The sequence below is a fragment of the Rana temporaria genome, chromosome 1 (assembly GCF_905171775.1).
Source record: "Rana temporaria chromosome 1, aRanTem1.1, whole genome shotgun sequence".
NCBI lineage: Eukaryota > Metazoa > Chordata > Amphibia > Anura > Ranidae > Rana > Rana temporaria.
The window spans coordinates 531,481,816-531,499,939 of record NC_053489.1 but is presented as its reverse complement, the minus strand read 5'-3'; the positions used below and the strand labels follow the sequence as shown (position 1 = coordinate 531,499,939).

Below are 18,124 nucleotides of genomic sequence, written 5' to 3'. Positions count from 1 at the left end.
AATCTGCTTACCAGATATCAGCAAGTGATAGGCATTGATTAATAACTTCCCAAGGGATCACATCTGAACTCGTCAATCACCAGTATGTAGATGGTAAATACCAAAGCTTGCATCCTTTCACTTGTCCCAAGCAGTAACAAAGCAGTAAACTTTGTTTACTCACCCAATCACGGGAATATCATCACCAAATGGAAATAAAGCAGCACATTGTGAAGCCCGTCTCACTTGTGAAAGGATTTATTGTAGCAACTTACATGTACAGTCCATAAGAACGATCATCATAAAACAAAAGACCCATGGCATTCAGCGTGCTTTTGTGTCTCAGCCAGCCTGACATGTTTCATCCCAGTGGATATCATCAGTAGTATGGCTCTACCACAAAAGCACACCCTTTTTAAATGTGTCAACAGGTAACACGAATCACGGAGGAATCAACCCCCAGGAGGACCCGAAAACCCGGAAATACTCTGCTGGAACGCATCCTGTCCTGCGTCTGCATTCCATACATAGGAAATGCCTCTCAGATGCGAGAGCCAGAGGAGCCCCCAGACAGAAGCACCAACGAGAAACGGATCCTCTAGCTCAGTGATTCTCAACCTTGCTAGTGCCGTGGCCCCTTGATAAAATTTCCCAAGTTTCGGGGACCCCTAACAGTAAAATTTTCGTAGCGCGAGTTGTCAACACCCAAGGCAAGACATGTAATTTGTGCCCCTAACCCACGGAAATGTATTGCTCCCTGAGTCCCTTCCACTCATACACTATTAAAACCACTTATGGTACATTTTAGGATGTACCACTCTCTCTCTTTTTTTTTTTCTCCTTTCTTTCTCTTCTATATCTCTCTATCGGCTGCGAAAAGGCTGGGAAAGCTGTGCGGGCTTCAGGAATAGCCCAGGATTCGGTGACCCCTGGCAAATTGTCATTCAACCCCCAGGTTGAGAACCACTGCTCTAGCTGCTAGACGCTGATGGGTTTTACTTCCTCCTTATTTCCGTACAAAGGTAAAGCATAATGGGCTACTATGCATCACATATGGTGTGCTTCCCTATACACACTGAAAACTGGTGATGGGATTATGATCTTTTCCTCTTTCAATACTTCAAAGACTGTTGCTTTTTATTAGCGCTGCATGTGGACTTTTTATATTTGCTTATCAACAAAAAGTGCTGGCTGCTTTCCTCTTCCAATATTGGTACCTTTTTCAGTAGCACAAATACCTAGCTTTTTTTTTTTAAAAACAAAGCTAAAGGAGTATATACAAAAAATAAACAAGTTTATGTAAAATCAAAAAAGTAAGGTTATACCACTAAATAGATATAATCTAATAGTAACCTATCCTCCAAGGTAAGGGGCACACAAATAAATATATATCTAATATATATATATATATATATATATATATATATATATATATATATATATATATACACATAGTATAAAATTTATAAGCGAGAGTCTTGATTAGCATGATTTCCTCTTTGTTTTGGAACTTAATTATTGATTCTGAGCCAGGGGCAAACTTTGTTATATGTGTGTAATTTTGTATTATATTTTTTTTGTCCCTTCATTTGGAGGATAGCTTACACAAGATGCGAGCAGACAGATATACTACAAGTCTGCAGGAGTCCTGCATGGCAGGAACTGAGGCTGGTGCAATGCTTTGCAGACTCCAAGTAAAAAAAGAATAATTAATGCACATTTCTGAAATAAAAATTCAAAAAGGTGAACTTATCCTTTAAGTAATGGAGATGATTGGGACACTAGGACTATGCTGTTCTCATTTGTGCATAGTTTTGACAAGAGTGGGCTTTTTATTCTGTTTATTTATAAATACTTAAAAATTCCACACATTCATTAGTACGGGACCCGGGGATCTCAGTGAGATCCCGGTCGCTGTGCTGGGAGAACGCTGTGCGGCAAGCTCCCAGCACAAATACAGATACACATATATATGCGGCCCCATGACAAAAAGCCCAGAGGTTTATATACAATAAATCAAAACAAGAACTATAAATATACACCACCATCCAGGCACCCAGCAATCTAATTGCTAAGTACAGCGTACACATTTACAATACACCCCTGTGTACCTGGTGCACCTGCTGGGCTCATGGCTCTTAAGAAATTAAACAATAAATGACTAATGCATTTCTTCTTAATAACATATACAGTATGTTGTTTGGGAGGATTATACACATAATTTTCTCTTTTGGACTTTAGGGCCAGATTCACAAACGAGATACGACGGCGTATCTACTGATACGCCGTCGTATCTCTGTTTCTAACTATGCGACTGATTCACAGAATCAGTTACGCATAGCTAGCCCTAAGATCCGACAGGTGTAATTGAATTACACTGTCGGATCTTAAGGATGCAATTCTCGGCCGGCCGCTAGGTGGCGAGGCCATTGCGGCCGGCGTAGAATATGCAAATGAAGACTTACGGCGATCCCCGAACGTCCCGTCGATCTAAATCTACGTAGTTTCCGTCGAGTTACGCCATGTAAAACTAGGGCTTAGCCCTAGTTCTCTTAAGCCATGGTAAGTATGGCCGTCGTTCCCGTGTCAATTTAAACATCAACGTCGTTTGCGTAAGACGTCCGTGAATGGCACTGGACGCCATTTACGTTGAAGTCTAAGCAAATGACATCGGTGCGACGTCAGTTAGCGCAATGCACGTCAGGTAATTTACCCGACGGAGCATGCGCAGTACGTCCGGCGCGGGAGCGCGCCTAATTTAAATGGGACTCGCCCCATTCGATTGGGCCCGCCTTGCGCCGGACGGATTTAAGTTACACCGCTGCAAATTTCCAGGTAAGTGCTTTGTGGATCGGGCACTTAGGCAGAAAATTTGCGGCGGTGTAACTTAAATCGGAAAAGTTAAGTTGCGCCCGCTGGTTGTGAATCTGGCCCTTAGACTCTACAAACAGAGTGTAGCATTTGCAACAGTTAACTTATTTAAAAATGCATGTTATCAGTAACTACTGTGTGTCCAGATTGTATTCTACTAATTTGACAATGGGCAGGACCATTCTAAATAATGATCCATATCACTGAAGCACACAGTAACTTAAATGTTTTTTAATTCTACCATTTTCTGCTATGGAGTTAAATTTGCTGCCCCACAGGTACTCGGATCCTGTCTACATACATGACAACCTACAGTAACGTTGTAAACTTGATGCAAATATTGGATACGTTTGGTGCTGACATCCATCCTAAAATGCTAGTCCATAATAATCTCTTTTCCTTCATTACTCTTTAAAGCATTGAATCAAAACAATCAAGGATGCATGAGGTAAATTTTAAAGCAAATTTTAAACTCTAAAGCCTCGTACACGTGATCAGTCCATCCGATGGGAACGGTCTGAAGGACCGTTGTCATAGATTAACCGATGAAGCTGACTGATGGTCCGTCGTGCCTACACACCATCAGTTAAAAAAACAATCGTGTCAGAAAGCGGTGACGTAAAACACAACGACGTGCTGAAAAAAACAAGTTCAATGCTTCCAAGCATGCGTCGACTTGATTCTGAGCATGCGTGGATTTTTAACCGATGGTTGTGCCTACTAACGATCGTTTTTTTCCCATCGGTTAGGAATCCATAGGTAAAATTTAAATCAAGTTGGCCTTTTTTTTAACCTATGGTTAAATAACCTATGGGGCCCACACACGATCGGTTTGGACCGATGAAAGCGGTCTATCAGACCGTTGTCTGCTGGTTAACCTAATGCCGCGTACACACGACCGTTTTTCATGACAAGAAAAATGAAATTGTTTAAATTGGTCATTAAAAACGATCGTGTGTAGGCTCCAGAGCATTTTTTTTTTTTACGTGAAAAATGGCCATTAAAAATTTAGAACACGCTCTAATTGTGTGTAGGCTTTAACAACGGGAAAAAAATGCTTGCTCTGAAGCAAGTTATGAGAGATAGCACATTCATCGTGCTGTAACACACTGAAAAGCACGAAGACTGAAAAGCGTGAATTGTCTCTCACCAAACTTTTACTAACACAAAAGCAGCCCAAAGGGTGGGGCCATCCGTATGGAACTTCCCCTTTATAGTGCCGTCGTACGTGTCACCGCGTTTTGCTTGAGCATTTTTTTTTACGATTGTGTGTATGCAAGGCAGGCTTGACAAGAATTGCGTTGAGAAAAACATTGCTTTTTTCCATGACATTAAAAACAGTCATGTGTACGGCATTACACTTCTTCACCACAGCAGCTAAACAAACTATTGTGAGAGCATGGACATCTCCCTGCATATCCTAGCAATGAAACACAGAATCACTCAAGCAATGATCCTCGCTAAAAGCGGTCATCCTAGACATGTTTACTTCTTGCCAAAGATTTTGGAAGCCCTTAATTACCCCCTACTTCCCGATTTCGACATATCCCTTACAGCCATAATCTACTAGCCACCCCACCTATGGTCCTCCTTTCTCTTTGTATTCGTAACCTTCCAAGCCACCCTTTTCTTTTCTTTAGTTTTCCATCTACACCCCCCCCCCCCAATGGTCCTCGAGAATGCAATAAGTCTTGCCCTGCTCATATGGGTGACCACAACACCCTCCTCCTACTTTTCGGTTACATGGCTAGGAACAGATTTTGTTGGTGGCCCTCAGGCTTCCCCCTTAGGTGTACTCTGGTGTAGTTATTAACCACTTAAAGACCGCCTAACGCTGATATATGTCGGCGGAAATGGCACGGCTGTGCACAGGCACGTCGCCTTTAAGAGCCCAGCCGTGGGTCGAGCACGCCCCGCCAGCACGTGACCCGGTCCGAAGCTCCGTGACTGCGGAACCCACGGAACCGATCGCCGCCGGTGTCCCACGATCGGTCACAGGAGCTGAAGAACGGGGAGAGGCGTGTTTAAACACACCTTCCCCGTTCTTAACTGTGGCAATGTCAGTGATCGTCTGTTTCCTGATATTGGGAAAGACGATCACTGACATCACACATCCAGCCCCGCCCCCTACAGTTAGAAACACATATGAGGTCACACTTAACCTCTTCAGTGCCCCCTAGTGGTTAACTCCTAAACTGCAATTGTAATTTTTATAGCACTTTTCGCTGTGAAAATGACAATGGTCCCAAAAATGTGTCCGATGTGTCTGCCATAATGTCGCAGTCACAAAAAAAATCGCTGATCGCCGCCATTAGTAGTAAAAAAAATATATAAATAAAAATGCCATAAAACTATCCCCTATTTTGTAAACGCTATAAATCTTGCGCAAACCAATCGATAAATGCTTATTGCGATGAGAAAAAATAATGTTTTTTTATATCTTTTTTGGGGGATATTTAATATCGCTCTATTTATGTTTATAGTGCAAAAAAAAAAAAACGCAGAGGTGATCAAATACCACCAAAAGGAAGCTCTATTTGTGGAAAAAAAAGGATGCCAATTTAGTTTGGGTGCCACATCGCACGACCGCACAATTGTCAGTTAAAGCGAGGCAGCGCCGAATCGCAAAAACTGGCCAGGTCCTTTACCTGCATAATGGTCCGGGTCTTAAGTGGTTAATATCTTTCTTCCTCCTCCCCCCTCTGAAGCGCCTAATTGTACCTTAAGGCTGGATTCACACCTATGCATTTTTGGTGCTTTTTGCATTTTGCACTACAGATTGTTTTCCATAGGAAACCACGTTAAATGGACTGTAGTGCAAATCTGCAAAAAGCACTAAAACTGCATAGGTGTGAAACCAGCCTAATAGGGTGTCCTTACTCCTGACTCTGACCATACTGTGTAACCCAGCCCTCAAAATTTACACTCGCCACTCGCATTTTGCGAGTAAATTTTGAGGGCTGCTTGGGAGCAGGGGGGGCGAGCGAGGAGAGGAGGAGCCGCCGCGGCGTTCAAACCGCATCTTATACAGCTTCTCCCCTTCGGGAAACTGATAGGCAGATCACCCATCCCAGGATTGGATGGGTGATCTGTCTATCAAAGTTTCCCGGACAAGAGGGGAGGGGCTGTATAAGACGCGCGCTGCGGGGAACACACACAGCTATTGAATTAAAAGCTGTAATGTTCCCCGCGAACCATTCGGCGGCGGCTCCTCCTCTCCTACCCAGCACAGGTAGGATGCGGGGGGGGGGGGAAAGAACTCTGGCTAATATGTGTGGTGGGGGGAAGAACTCTGGCTAATATGTGTGGTGGGGGGGAAGAACTCTAGATAATATGTGTGTGGGGGGGGGGGAGAACTCTAGCTAATATGTGTGTGGGGGGGGAGAACTCTGGCTAATATGTGTGTGTGTGGGGGGGGGGGGGGAGAACTCTGGCTAATATGTGTGGGGGGGGGAGAACTCTGACTAATATATGTGTGGGGGGGGGGACTCTGGCTAATATATGTGTGTGGGGGGGGGGGACTCTGGCTAATATATGTGTGGGGGGGGGACTCTGGCTAATATATGTGGGGGGGGACTCTGGCTAATATATGTGGGGGGGACTCTGGCTAATGTGTGTGGGGGGGGGGGGGCTGGCTAATGTGTGTGTGTGTGTGTGTGTGGGGGGGGACTCTGGCTAATATGTGTGGGTGGGAGAACTCTGGCTAATATGTGTGTGGGGGGGGACTCTGACTAATATGTGGGGGGGGGACTCTGGCTGCAACATGTGTGGGAGGAGAATCTGGCTGCAATATGTGTGGGGGGGACTCTGCAGTGCCAGCCCAAGACTTTGTGCTGCCTGGGACCAAGAATGAAATGCTGCCCCTCCCCCCCAAAAAAAAGCACGTCATGGCTCTATACATGTATAAAGAGGACCTGTCATGGCTCTATTCATGTATAAAGAGGACCTGTCATGGCTCTATTCATGTGATAAAGACAAAATTGCTTAAGGAAAGCAACCAATGGTCGGACTTTACAGGCAACACAGACAGGGATAGCAAAAAATATATAATTTTATTACAAAGTAGTTGCATAAAACAACATTAAAAATATAATACAATACAAGATGTCAGGTATGTATATTGCCTATAAATGTCCCCTGTGCGTCTACACGTTTCGCCATGACAGACAAGAGAGGAAAATAGTCAATGTCATCCGAACCACATAGGCATAGAAATATCCTGTACACAGGTTGTCTCCCGGGGGCAAATGCTGCTATCCAATCTGCCATAATGAGTAATAACATTGTACTGGGGACGCTCACAGGGACGGAGCGGTATTAGGATCATAAGAATTTGTGGGTAGAGTAGGAGGGAGCAGCAATACAGAGGGCTGGAGAGGCGGGCAGTACTAGGATCATAAGAATTTGTGGGTAGAGTAGGAGGGAGCGGCAATGCAGAGGGCTGGAGAGGCGGGCGGTACTAGGATCATAAGAATTTGTGGGTAGAGTAGGAGGGAGCGGCAATGCAGAGGGCTGGAGAGGCGGGCGGTACTAGGATCATAAGAATTTGTGGTTAGAGTAGGAGGGAGCGGCAATGCAGAGGGCTGGAGAGGCAGAGTTCCGATCGGAGCCGAGAGACAGGGGGGGAACAGATTCAGACGGGGCAACCATTCTCGGCACAACAGGTTCCTCAGAGGGAGCGGCGCCTGCCTTTCTCACTCGCAGACTGCTCCCCTCTGGCTGCGAGTGTCCTCACAGGCAGCGGAGTGGGCGGTCTGGCGGGCGGCAGAATGCTGCCCCCCTAAAAGTGCTGCCTGGTACCCATGGTACCACCTAGTCCCATCATAGGGCCGGCCCTGGGACTCTGGCTGCAATGTGGGTGAGGGGACTCTGGCTGCAATGTGGGTGAGGGGACTCTGGCTGTAAAATGGGGACATTTTGCTGCATTGGTAGACATGGGCAGGCTGCATTTTTGGGCACGGATTAAGTTGTTGTTAATAGTTATTACTTAATTCTACATAAAACATTTAAGTGTAATTTCATGAGATTTATGAGGGCGTGTCTAGGGGCGGGATTAGGGGCGAGACATGGTAGGGGTTGGGCGGGGCAACTGGTGGCGAGTATGCTTCGAGGCCTGGCTGAGCCCTGGTGTAACCTATCCTCCTCCCACCAGAGGACCCACCCTCTAATGTCAGCCATTGTTTAATCCTACAAGCCTGGCCGAAGCCCCTTCCTTTTTTCGTTTTTTATTTTTCTTCTCTTTACCGTACTAAATATTGATGACGTATACTGTGCCGGATTATTGTACATGAATCTAACCTCCTTCTGACTCCAGTATATTGATGTACACTCTGTTCTATTTCAATAAAATATTTGAACAAGTTAAAGCAAACTCAGAACCTCTAATCTGCATACTTCTTCCAGAGAAGCCACTGGATGAGCATGACAGACAACTCGTATTTTCAGGAAAGCTCAACAATGAGAGGTTCTTTTTTAAGCAGCACACAAAGCTGAATCTATGCAGCACTTGTGGCAAATTTAGAAAACAATGTTTCCATAAGGTATAGACTAATTAATTAAAGTGCTAAGCAAGCAGATTGCTACCACTTGTACTGGGGATGAAACAGAGGTGCCACTCTAAGTGCAATAAATCAAATGGTTTTTAATTTCACATGTAAATGAGGTACTCACAAAGGTACATTCATAACAGGCATGTAATGCCGGACGTCCATGAAGCAAGTGGGATCCGTTGGCTTGATGGCTGCAGTGTCTGGGAGAATATGGAATAAAAAAAAAGCTGTGCTAGTATAAATTAAATATATATAGAAGTGACCTATATAGAAAAATGGTGAACACATAAATGATATGTGGAGAACTATGAAATATGACTCTCAATAAAGGAACGGAGAGTGATTAAACAAACATATAAACAAAATGTTTGTAGTGAACCAGTGACAGATAAGTTCACTTAAAGTCCAAATATAGAAAATTAAATGAATGGATTAATACACATATAGCTCGATTCACAAAGAGTTACGCCGGCATATCAGTAGATACGGCGTCGTAACTCGGAATCTAAGTCGTCGTATGTTTAAGTGTATGCTCAAACTGAGATACACTTAAACCTAGCTAAGATACGACGGCCTGCGCCGTCGTATCTTAGGGTGCAATATTTCCGCTGGCCGCTAGGTGGCGCTTCCGTTGAGTTTGGCGTAGAATATGCAAATGACTAGATACGCCGATTCACGAACGTACGCTTGCTCGTCGCAGTAAAGATACGCCGTTTCCGTAAGAGGTACGTCAGCATAAAGATAAAGCTGCCCCCTAGGTGGCCTAGCCAATGTTAAGTATGGCCGTCGTTCCCGCGTCGAAATTTCAAATTTTTACGTCGTTTGCGTAAGTCGTCCGTGAATAGGGCTGGACGTAATTTACATTCACGTCGAAACCAATACGTCCTTGCGGCGTACTTTGGAGCAATGCACACTGGGATATGTACACGGACGGCACATGCGCCGTTAGTAAAAACCGCCAATCATGATGTCGGGTCACAAGTAATTTACAGCAAACACGCCCCCCTCATCCTCATTTGAATTAGGCGGGCTTACGCCGCCCCATTCATACTACGCCGCCGTAACTAAGGAGGCAAGTGCTTTGTGAATACAGCACTTGCCTCTCTGACTTACGGCAGCGTAGCGTAAATACGCTACGCCGCCTCACAGATGCACACATCTACCTGAATCTAGCTAATAAAGTCCAAAAGGTGTTCGAACTTCAGTCTTCAAGTGAAAAGAAATCCACAGCATCCAGAAACGTGAGGATAGAAAAGCACCTCCACCTTAATGTCACACTGCCTCTTACCAGCTAAAAACGATCTCTTATCACAGGAGATCACAATCGCATATATGCTGGAAACTTCCACATGAATCTCCACCAGGAACAGCATCAATGTACGGTAGCCTCATTCAATGCATTTTGCAAGATGTGCCATATAAAGCAAAAGAGCCTGCATAGTGTAAAATCCAAGGTACATTTATTAATAAAGCTAAAAATGCGCACTTACAACAAATTCCAGTGCTGTATGCATAAACTTATCGAGCTGGCCAGCTCTTCGATCTGCCTGCCCGTGTCTTCCGGGTTCAGCTGATGACGCGATGACGTCAGAACATCGCTTGCCGAACGTTTCGTCTCAAAGGGGACGGGATACGGGCGGCGTTCTGACCACTGCTTATATGTGTTACTCAATGTCACAGCCTCGCTGTGAATCCCAAAGAGGCCACAATAGCGCCATTTTTAATAATGGAAGGCAAAGAAGTTGTAAAGTGGAAATTTTGTTAATCTCCCCAGCAGACATGTTAAACCCGAAACAGCATGCCGAAGCAAACCTATTAAGGCAGCATACCATACATCTCATAGAGACGAGCGGCATGCTACCCATTTTAATGAAAATAGGACATACTCGACTAAATCTGTAGCGGAAAAATAGATTAAAATTAGATTAAAATTGAACTAAGAATATATAATATATTAAATATAAATAAATACAAATATATGGGATATATGCATATGACTGTGTATTAATCAGAATAATCTGACAATAAACAGATAATGGCCACTATATGACCCAATAACAATATGCGATTCTGATGACACTAATCGCCAAAATCTTAGACCATGGGATTATATTGAATTTAAAACCAAGGAAGGAGGCCATCTAACCTTATTGACTGCATCTATATGTCAGAAAGGCCTATATTGTGAAAATATTCAAAAACTTGAAGCAATGTCTAAACCCCTGCCACATAATTAAAGTGGAGTTCCACCCATAAATATAACATTACATCAGTAGTTTTAAAAAAATGTCATTAGTCCTTTAAGAAAAAAAAAAAATTTTTTTTAGATGCCTTCAAAGTGTTGTTGCTAGGCAGAATAGTTAATCTTCCCACTTCCTTCACCTAGGTGCTTAAGCTTCCTAACCTACACCGCACAGACTCCTGGGAATGTAGTGGGTGTAACTTTCCAGGAGTCTGTGCACTCCCCAGTCTCGAAGAATCATGTGACTTGGACAGTACAGGTGCTGAAACCTGATCTGAAACCTATTACACTGCTTGTGCAGCACTGAGCATGTGCGAGATCTGCAAGGCTGAAATCCAGGAAGTCATACAGTCTGGCTTCATGATGCCCACACTTAAGATGGCCCCAGTCAATTTCTATTTTATAAAGTGTCTAAATGCTGTAACAACCTAACAAAACGGACCTTAGTTTACAGACTAACTTTACTAGAATACATTAAGCTTGTGTATTACAGGGGTATTTATATATAAAAAGTGAAATTGTGGCCGGAACTCCGCTTTAAGGGTAAGTTAACAAATATCCAGCCACTTGGGACTCACATCAAGTACACATGCCCTCGCATATCTACCCACATAGCCGCCCTCCAAATATCGTGGGAAATAAAGGGAGCAAGAGTGATAATACATAATTTACCTCTTAATAAAATACAAACAAATACTAAATTAAGTACTAAAAAAAGCCCACAACCACCTCAATGAGAGTGGGAACATCCTACCGGCCTACGAGTTATCAATAAAACAGTTGATGTCAACATCGATATTTAGGCCAAAAGGAGTATAACATTTGAGCTTATGTACCCATGACATCTCAAGTTTTGATATACTCCTAACTAAGTTACTACCCCTCCAATGGGGATTGAACTTGTCAATACCCAGAAAAATAGTATTAGTTGGATCCCTTTTATGTACAGCTAAATAGTGTTTTCACACTGAGGGGCAGATCCACAAAAGAATTACGCCAGCGTATTTATTAATACGCCGGCGTAATTTTACATTTCCCGCATCATATCTTTGTTTTGTATCTTCAACACAAGATACAACGGCATCTCCGGTCGATCCGACAGGCGTACGTCTTAGTATGCCGTCGGATCTAAGATGCAATTTTTCGGCGGCCGCTAGGTGGCGTTTTTGTCGAATTTGCGTAGAGTATGCAAATTAGCTAGTTACGGCGATCAACGAACATACGTCCGGCCGGCGCATTTTTTTTACGTCGTTTGCGTTCGGCTTTTTCCGGCGTATAGTTAAAGCTGTTATGAGGCGTACTCAATGTTAAGTATGGCCGTCGTTCCCGCGTAGAAATTTGAAATGTTTACGTTGTTTGCGTAAGTCGTTCGAATAGGGATTTGCGTAGAAGCATTGCCTTGTTCTGGGTAAATTTCGAGCATGCGCACTGGGATACCCCCACGGACGGCGCATGCGCAGTTAAAAAAAAAAACGTTGTTTACGTCACGACGTATTAACATAAAACACGCCCCCATCACAGAGATTTGAATGCGGCGTCATTACGCCGCCAAAGATACACTACGCCGCCGTAACTTACGGCGTGAATTCTTTGAGGATTCGAAAAAAAGGTAAGTTACGGCGGCGTAGTGTATCTTAGATACGCTACGCCCGGCGCAATAATGCGCCGCTGTAGTGGATCTACCCCTGAATGTTTGGTATAGACCCTCCTGATGTTGTTAATATGCTCATTGAGGCGTACCTGCAGTGGGCGCTTGGTCCTGCCCACATACTGCAGGCCGCATGGGCACTGCAACATGTATACAACTCTAACCGTGGAGCAGGTAATGAACGGCTCAATCGTATAACTCTTTGACGTACATCCAGAGCTAAAACTTGTAGTCCTTCTGGTTCTACATCCGTTTAAGGAGAAAACCTGACATCTCCTACATTGGTAATAGCCAGTTAGGTCTGAGAGGAACATGGAATTCACAGAAGGGGAATTAAAGATGTTGGGGGCTAATTTATCCTTCAGAGAGGGAACGTCTCGGTGTCTGGGAGAAGGCTGCGCCGGTGGATACTGACACTTCCTGTCTCTGGAACGCACGCTAGAAGCCACGGGGATGAGGTCACGCCTGGAAAGATTAGCCATTACTCTTTAACTGGGCTGCCTTCTAAAGCTGTTATTTAAAAACGTTATGCACATGTTTTAAGTCATTGCTTTTATCATTGCATCATTTCACCATTTGTTTTATTTTTCACCTGGAGCAATCAGGTTGGAGGCACACACTGGGTTTGGCTCAAGTGCTCACTCTATCTCTGTATGTGTTACTATCACTTGTACTGTCTGTTTATATATTTGGCATATTTATACTTTGTGTTCTTTCTTTAGACATTTACTTGAAGAGCTACCCTGCTATGAAAGACAATTACATTGTGCCTAATAAAACCTTTTCAAGTAAAAATGCACTGCCATTGCGTTTTGACTGGAGAGACAAAAATCTTGTGACATCAGTGAAAAATCAGATGGATGTAAGTTCCAAGAGTCCTTTCTGTCTCGCTTTTGTTCTCCAGTGAATGGATGTGCATTTTTTGTCACAAAACATGTATTTGTGGGAGTGTTAAATGGACATGTTTATTCTTTAGAAAAGTGTTAACCAGTTGCATCTCCATGTCTCCATTTAATTTTTCTGAAAAACTTGCTCATACAGTATTATGTATCATATTGCTCTGCAGTCCATACATTGTACGATTTTTCCCATGAGACTGAACAAGAGAAATCTATTAATTCCCCTATCCACACTAAACAGTCTGAATGGAGGAATCTTCTCGTTGGCTATTGTATACAAGTGGCACCCACAGTCAGAATATTCAAACAGTGGTTGCATCTTATTTACGGTATTTTTTATTTTTCTAGCTCATCAAAAAACAGTCAACATGTTCTCCGTGTATGGCCAGCTTTATGTTTCAAATTAAGTTCACTATTTGTTGCTGTGGAACATAATCCCACTTGGGTACCCTACTGTTTTACTTTACTGGATTAGGTTAGATCTGTTATTTTGGGTGTAAAAATAAAGAAAACCAAAGATACAATAAAGTAGAACTACTGTGAATCTAAATTTCTAGTAAGTTTACGAAAGATTTAAAGGGTACAGTGTGTTTGCTTCGTCATTGAAGCAGTCAGGTGTAAGCAAGCAGCCCAGCTGAGAGCATGTCACAGCCTTGCAGCAACAGGGAGAGGTTCCCCCATCTGACTCCCAGAGCACAAAACGACTGACAGTCCTGGAACAAATCTACTTCACCCAAAATTTAAAATAGAGAATACTCTCTAAATTCTGGTAGGCTATTCAAGCAACTAATATCTTAAACTGAACCACCGCTTTTGTTTAGACTGTAACTTTAAATCCTTCAGAGTTCTTGCTGTGGATCTGATGTAACTTTATTTATGAGAATGCTGCTTTTGTAACATTTTGGTGACAGTAATCTGGTATTATATCCAGTTAACAAAACTCTGTAATTAATTTAGCTTTTATATTTCAGTGTGGTGCTTGCTGGGCTTTCAGCATAGTTGACACGGTGGAGTCTGCCTATGCTATCAAAGGACATCCTCTGACGGAGCTTAGTGTACAGCAGGTCATTGACTGTTCGTACATGGACAATGGCTGCAATGGTGGATCAACGCTCAGTGCCTTGAAATGGTTATATCAGGTTGTTTGATTTTCCTTTCTCCTATATTGACATAATTTGTCCTTCATAGAAAAGCATCGGACACCAGTTAGGAATACATTAACTCAAAGTCACAGCAATAGACATTCAGTCAGGTTTGCTAACACCCTCTATTCTTCAGCACTACACTTCTGTTTGAGGAAATCTGTAATGAGTCGTGTGGCTATTACTTTTATATGTCAACACAGATTGCTGAAGCAAGAAGTGCATTTCCAATAAGAGAAAATGTTAGGACATTTTAAGGAATTTCTCAGGTAAAATAGTTGTCAAAGTTTTGAGTATAGCCTCATATAACGTTCAGTAGTAGTTGACAAAAAGTATCATCATCCAAATTTGAATAGGAAAATTAAACCAAGTGAACATATGATGACAGTTGCTGATGCTGCCTAAACAATATGTGATCACCTAGAGGGAGGAAGTGCTGGACTATCTTGGTACTTATACACTGACACATATAGTATCATAAAAAAATATTTTATTACATATAAAAAAAACATACATACCGTAATTATTGGGGTATACCACGCGCCGGCGTAGCGCGCACCCCAAACCTAGAAAGGTAGTTTAAGGGAAAAAACTTTTTTGCCCTGCGTCCATCGGCGGCCTTGTCCAGCGTCCGTCTGCGGCCTTGCGCGGGGTGCATCCAGCCTTGTGGGTGTCCGTCTGTGGCTTTGGAGGTGTCCGTCTGCGGCTTTCTCGCGGGGTCCGTCCAGCATTGTGAGTGTCCGTTTTTGGATTTTTAGCGCCTTTGCCGAGCCAAGAGGAGCCGGATTTCCTGTGTATTCGGCTTCTCTCGGCTCCTCTTGCATGGCTGTGGGTGGAGCCGAGCCGAGTGCGCAGTACACTCGGCTCGGCTCTGTCTATTTCGGCGGCGCCCGGGAACCGCAGTATCGGCGTATATAGCACACCCACGATTTTCCCCTGATTTTAAGGGGGGGGGGGAGTACGTGGTATACGCCGATAAATACAGTAATTAAAAAAAAAAAAAAGCTGTATAACAGATAGTATAATAAACAGCATATAGACAATAGTACAAAAAATACAGAAAATTGTATACAATCATTGTTTAAAATTAAAATAAGAAATTAAATTACATTGTATACAATTTTCTGTATCTTTTGTACTATTGTCTATGTGCTGTTTATTATTATCTGGTTTATTATACTATCTGTTATACAGATCATTCCTCCTGAAGAAACGGCTGAGTCCACGAAACCGGTAGAGGAAACTGCTCAACAGAAACTTAACGGGGTCATCCGTTCGTAGTAACTTGTTGCTTTGGGGTGGGGTAATGTTTGTTTTTTAGAATTATGTATGTTTTGTATATGTAATAAAATAATTTTTTATGATACTTTTATGTGTTAGTGTATCGGTACCAAGATAGTCCAGCATGTCCCCCCTCTAGGTTATTACATATTGGTTAGGCAGCATCAGCAACTGCCACCATATGTTCACTTTTTTCTTTAATTTTCCAGGTAAAAGAGTTGAAAAACATAACCTGCAGTATTTCAGAGTTCATAAAAGATGTAAGACTTCAATTAGGCCTTAGGAAGTTAGCTCCTCCCTTGTTAAAGAAGAAGCTTGGGGTAGATAAATAAAACAAACATACTCACCTCAATGCTGCAGCATCGGTACGATCCCTGGCCCTGACCGGCTCTAAGCCTGAGAGATGAGTGATCAAATGACTGCTGTACGTCGCTCAGTTCTCATGGGCTCTGAGCTAAGAGCAGTCAGCTAGTCACTGCATTTTTGCTCTGCCTCTCTGGTGCTAACTGGAGCGCCAGGCTGGTGAGGGGGATGGGAGAATCTGGCTTTGGCTCTCACCTGCACGCTAAGTGCTGGAGGCATCTGGATAGATCCCGACAATATGGGATCCTTCCAAAGCTTAGAGCAGCTCTGTGACAGTTTTAGCCTACTATCTGCTAATTCTGGATCACAGGAGTGCAAATGTACCCAAAAGAGAATTCTGACCAAAAAAGCTTTGGCAATACTTTTCATTTTAAAATAAAATAGTGTATTTATGGGCAAAAATAAAAATCTGGCATGCAGTGTGGCCTTAAATTCCTATCTTTTCTAGCATAGTTGTAAGTATTGAGTTAGTCAACTTTGCAAAATGTACCCTATACCAATGCAGCTAGACTACCTTCATTGCAGTGACACAATTTCTAGGCCGTTTAGCAGTGATGTCACTGGTAACTTTGGGCCAGATCCTCAAAAGGGATACGCCGGCGTAACTTTATTGACCCGTCGCAATCCACAAAGCTCGGCGTAACGTAATTTCGCGCTATGCACGTCGGGAAAATGACGCCACGAGCATGCGCAGTATGGCCGGCGCGGGAGCGCGCCTAATTTAAATGTGAATCGCCCCCATGAAAAGAGGAACGCCTTGCGCCGGCGGAATTTAAGTTACACAGCCAAAAATTTCTAGGTAAGTGCTTTGTGGATCGGGCACTTGGGTAGAAATTTTAAGGCAGTGTAACTTAAATGGGAAAAATTAAGTTACGCCGGATCTTTGTGGATTACCCCCCTTGTCTTTACCTGTCAGCTACAAGATAACTCTGCCTTTCTTAGATGGCGTTTGACTGATGTGTCCTTTTTATGACCTCCTCATTTCTGAAAAGGAATGCATGCATCTTGTCCGAGAAATAGGGGATTTTTTATTTTATTTATTTTTTTATAGTAAGGAAGCATTTTGTCTAGTGTTTGGAAAGGTAATAGAATGGTGATGGCAATCTGACAAAGACCTTATAGTGATTTTAGAGCTTCTTTAATTAACACTCCTAAAGCTTTTTCTTGGTTCCAAAAATATCTCATGAATTACTTTCATATAATTTATTCTGAATTGGTTGACATTTCTTTATAGCTCTCTACATTATTTTAAAATATTTACCAATCATATTTGTTTTGTTTAAGTCTAAAACTAAACTGGTGAGGTCCTCGGTATACCCCTTTAAATCACACACTGGATCATGCCATTATTTCCCTGCGACGGAATATGGGGTGTCCATAAAAGGATATCATGCCTATGACTTAAGGTAAACTCTTTTCTGATCATCAATCTCTGTTGTATTTTCGTCACAGATACAGATTAGTTTGTTTTCATGGCTTGGGTTATGCTGCCACCTTTAGGTAAATGGAGACTGGACAAAAAAGGCATGAATCTCAGACATAACCCCTCCCAGTTCCACTAAACCTGTCTTTAAGTAATCTCTCTCTCTCTCTCTCTCTCTCTCTCTCTCTCTCTCTCTCTCTCTCTCTCTCTCTCTCTCTCTCTCTCCCTCTCTCTCTCCCTCTCCCTCCCCCCCTCTCTCTCTCTCTCTCTCTCTCTCTCTCTCTCTCTCTCTCTCCTGGCCTTATACTCTTGGTGGCGCAGAGGTGGGCTTTTTTTTTCAGATCAGCCAGCAGGCCACAAGGGACTGGACCCTAGATTCCACATGTAAAAGAAGAGATAGCATGAAATTCTACCGATTGGCACTGGACTCTATCTCTTGGATACAGTGTAACCACTGACATTGCTGGCAGGGTGCTCTGCAGGTTTAGGACAGTAGAGAAGTGAATCCTTTGAAGGCCCTGTGGGGGGTGCATCCACCATGATGAGTGAAATATTGGGCAATATGAGTGCATCTGCTGTATAGTGGAACAGTGTAGATGTTCCCCTGTTATTTTGTAATTTTTGGGCAGTTAAGTGAACCGACATTCAGCAGTGGAGATGCGATAAGGGGGGCGGTCTGTCATGCTTGCACAATTACATTATCACACATGTTTGTGCATGCACAGGT

The 18,124-nt window shown here is 43.1% G+C and overlaps 1 protein-coding gene across 2 annotated transcripts in view; it reads left to right on the top strand.

Annotated features, from left to right (window-relative positions):
- CTSO (cathepsin O) overlaps positions 1–18,124 on the top strand; it is a 53,280-nt gene that overhangs the window by 10,798 nt on the left and 24,358 nt on the right. For both annotated transcript variants that reach the window (XM_040332213.1, XM_040332205.1), the window contains exons 3-5: positions 13,012–13,151; positions 14,160–14,327; positions 17,259–17,380. In XM_040332213.1, the coding sequence (XP_040188147.1) occupies positions 13,012–13,151; positions 14,160–14,327; positions 17,259–17,380 (430 nt within the window). The remainder of the gene's footprint in view (positions 1–13,011; positions 13,152–14,159; positions 14,328–17,258; positions 17,381–18,124) is intronic.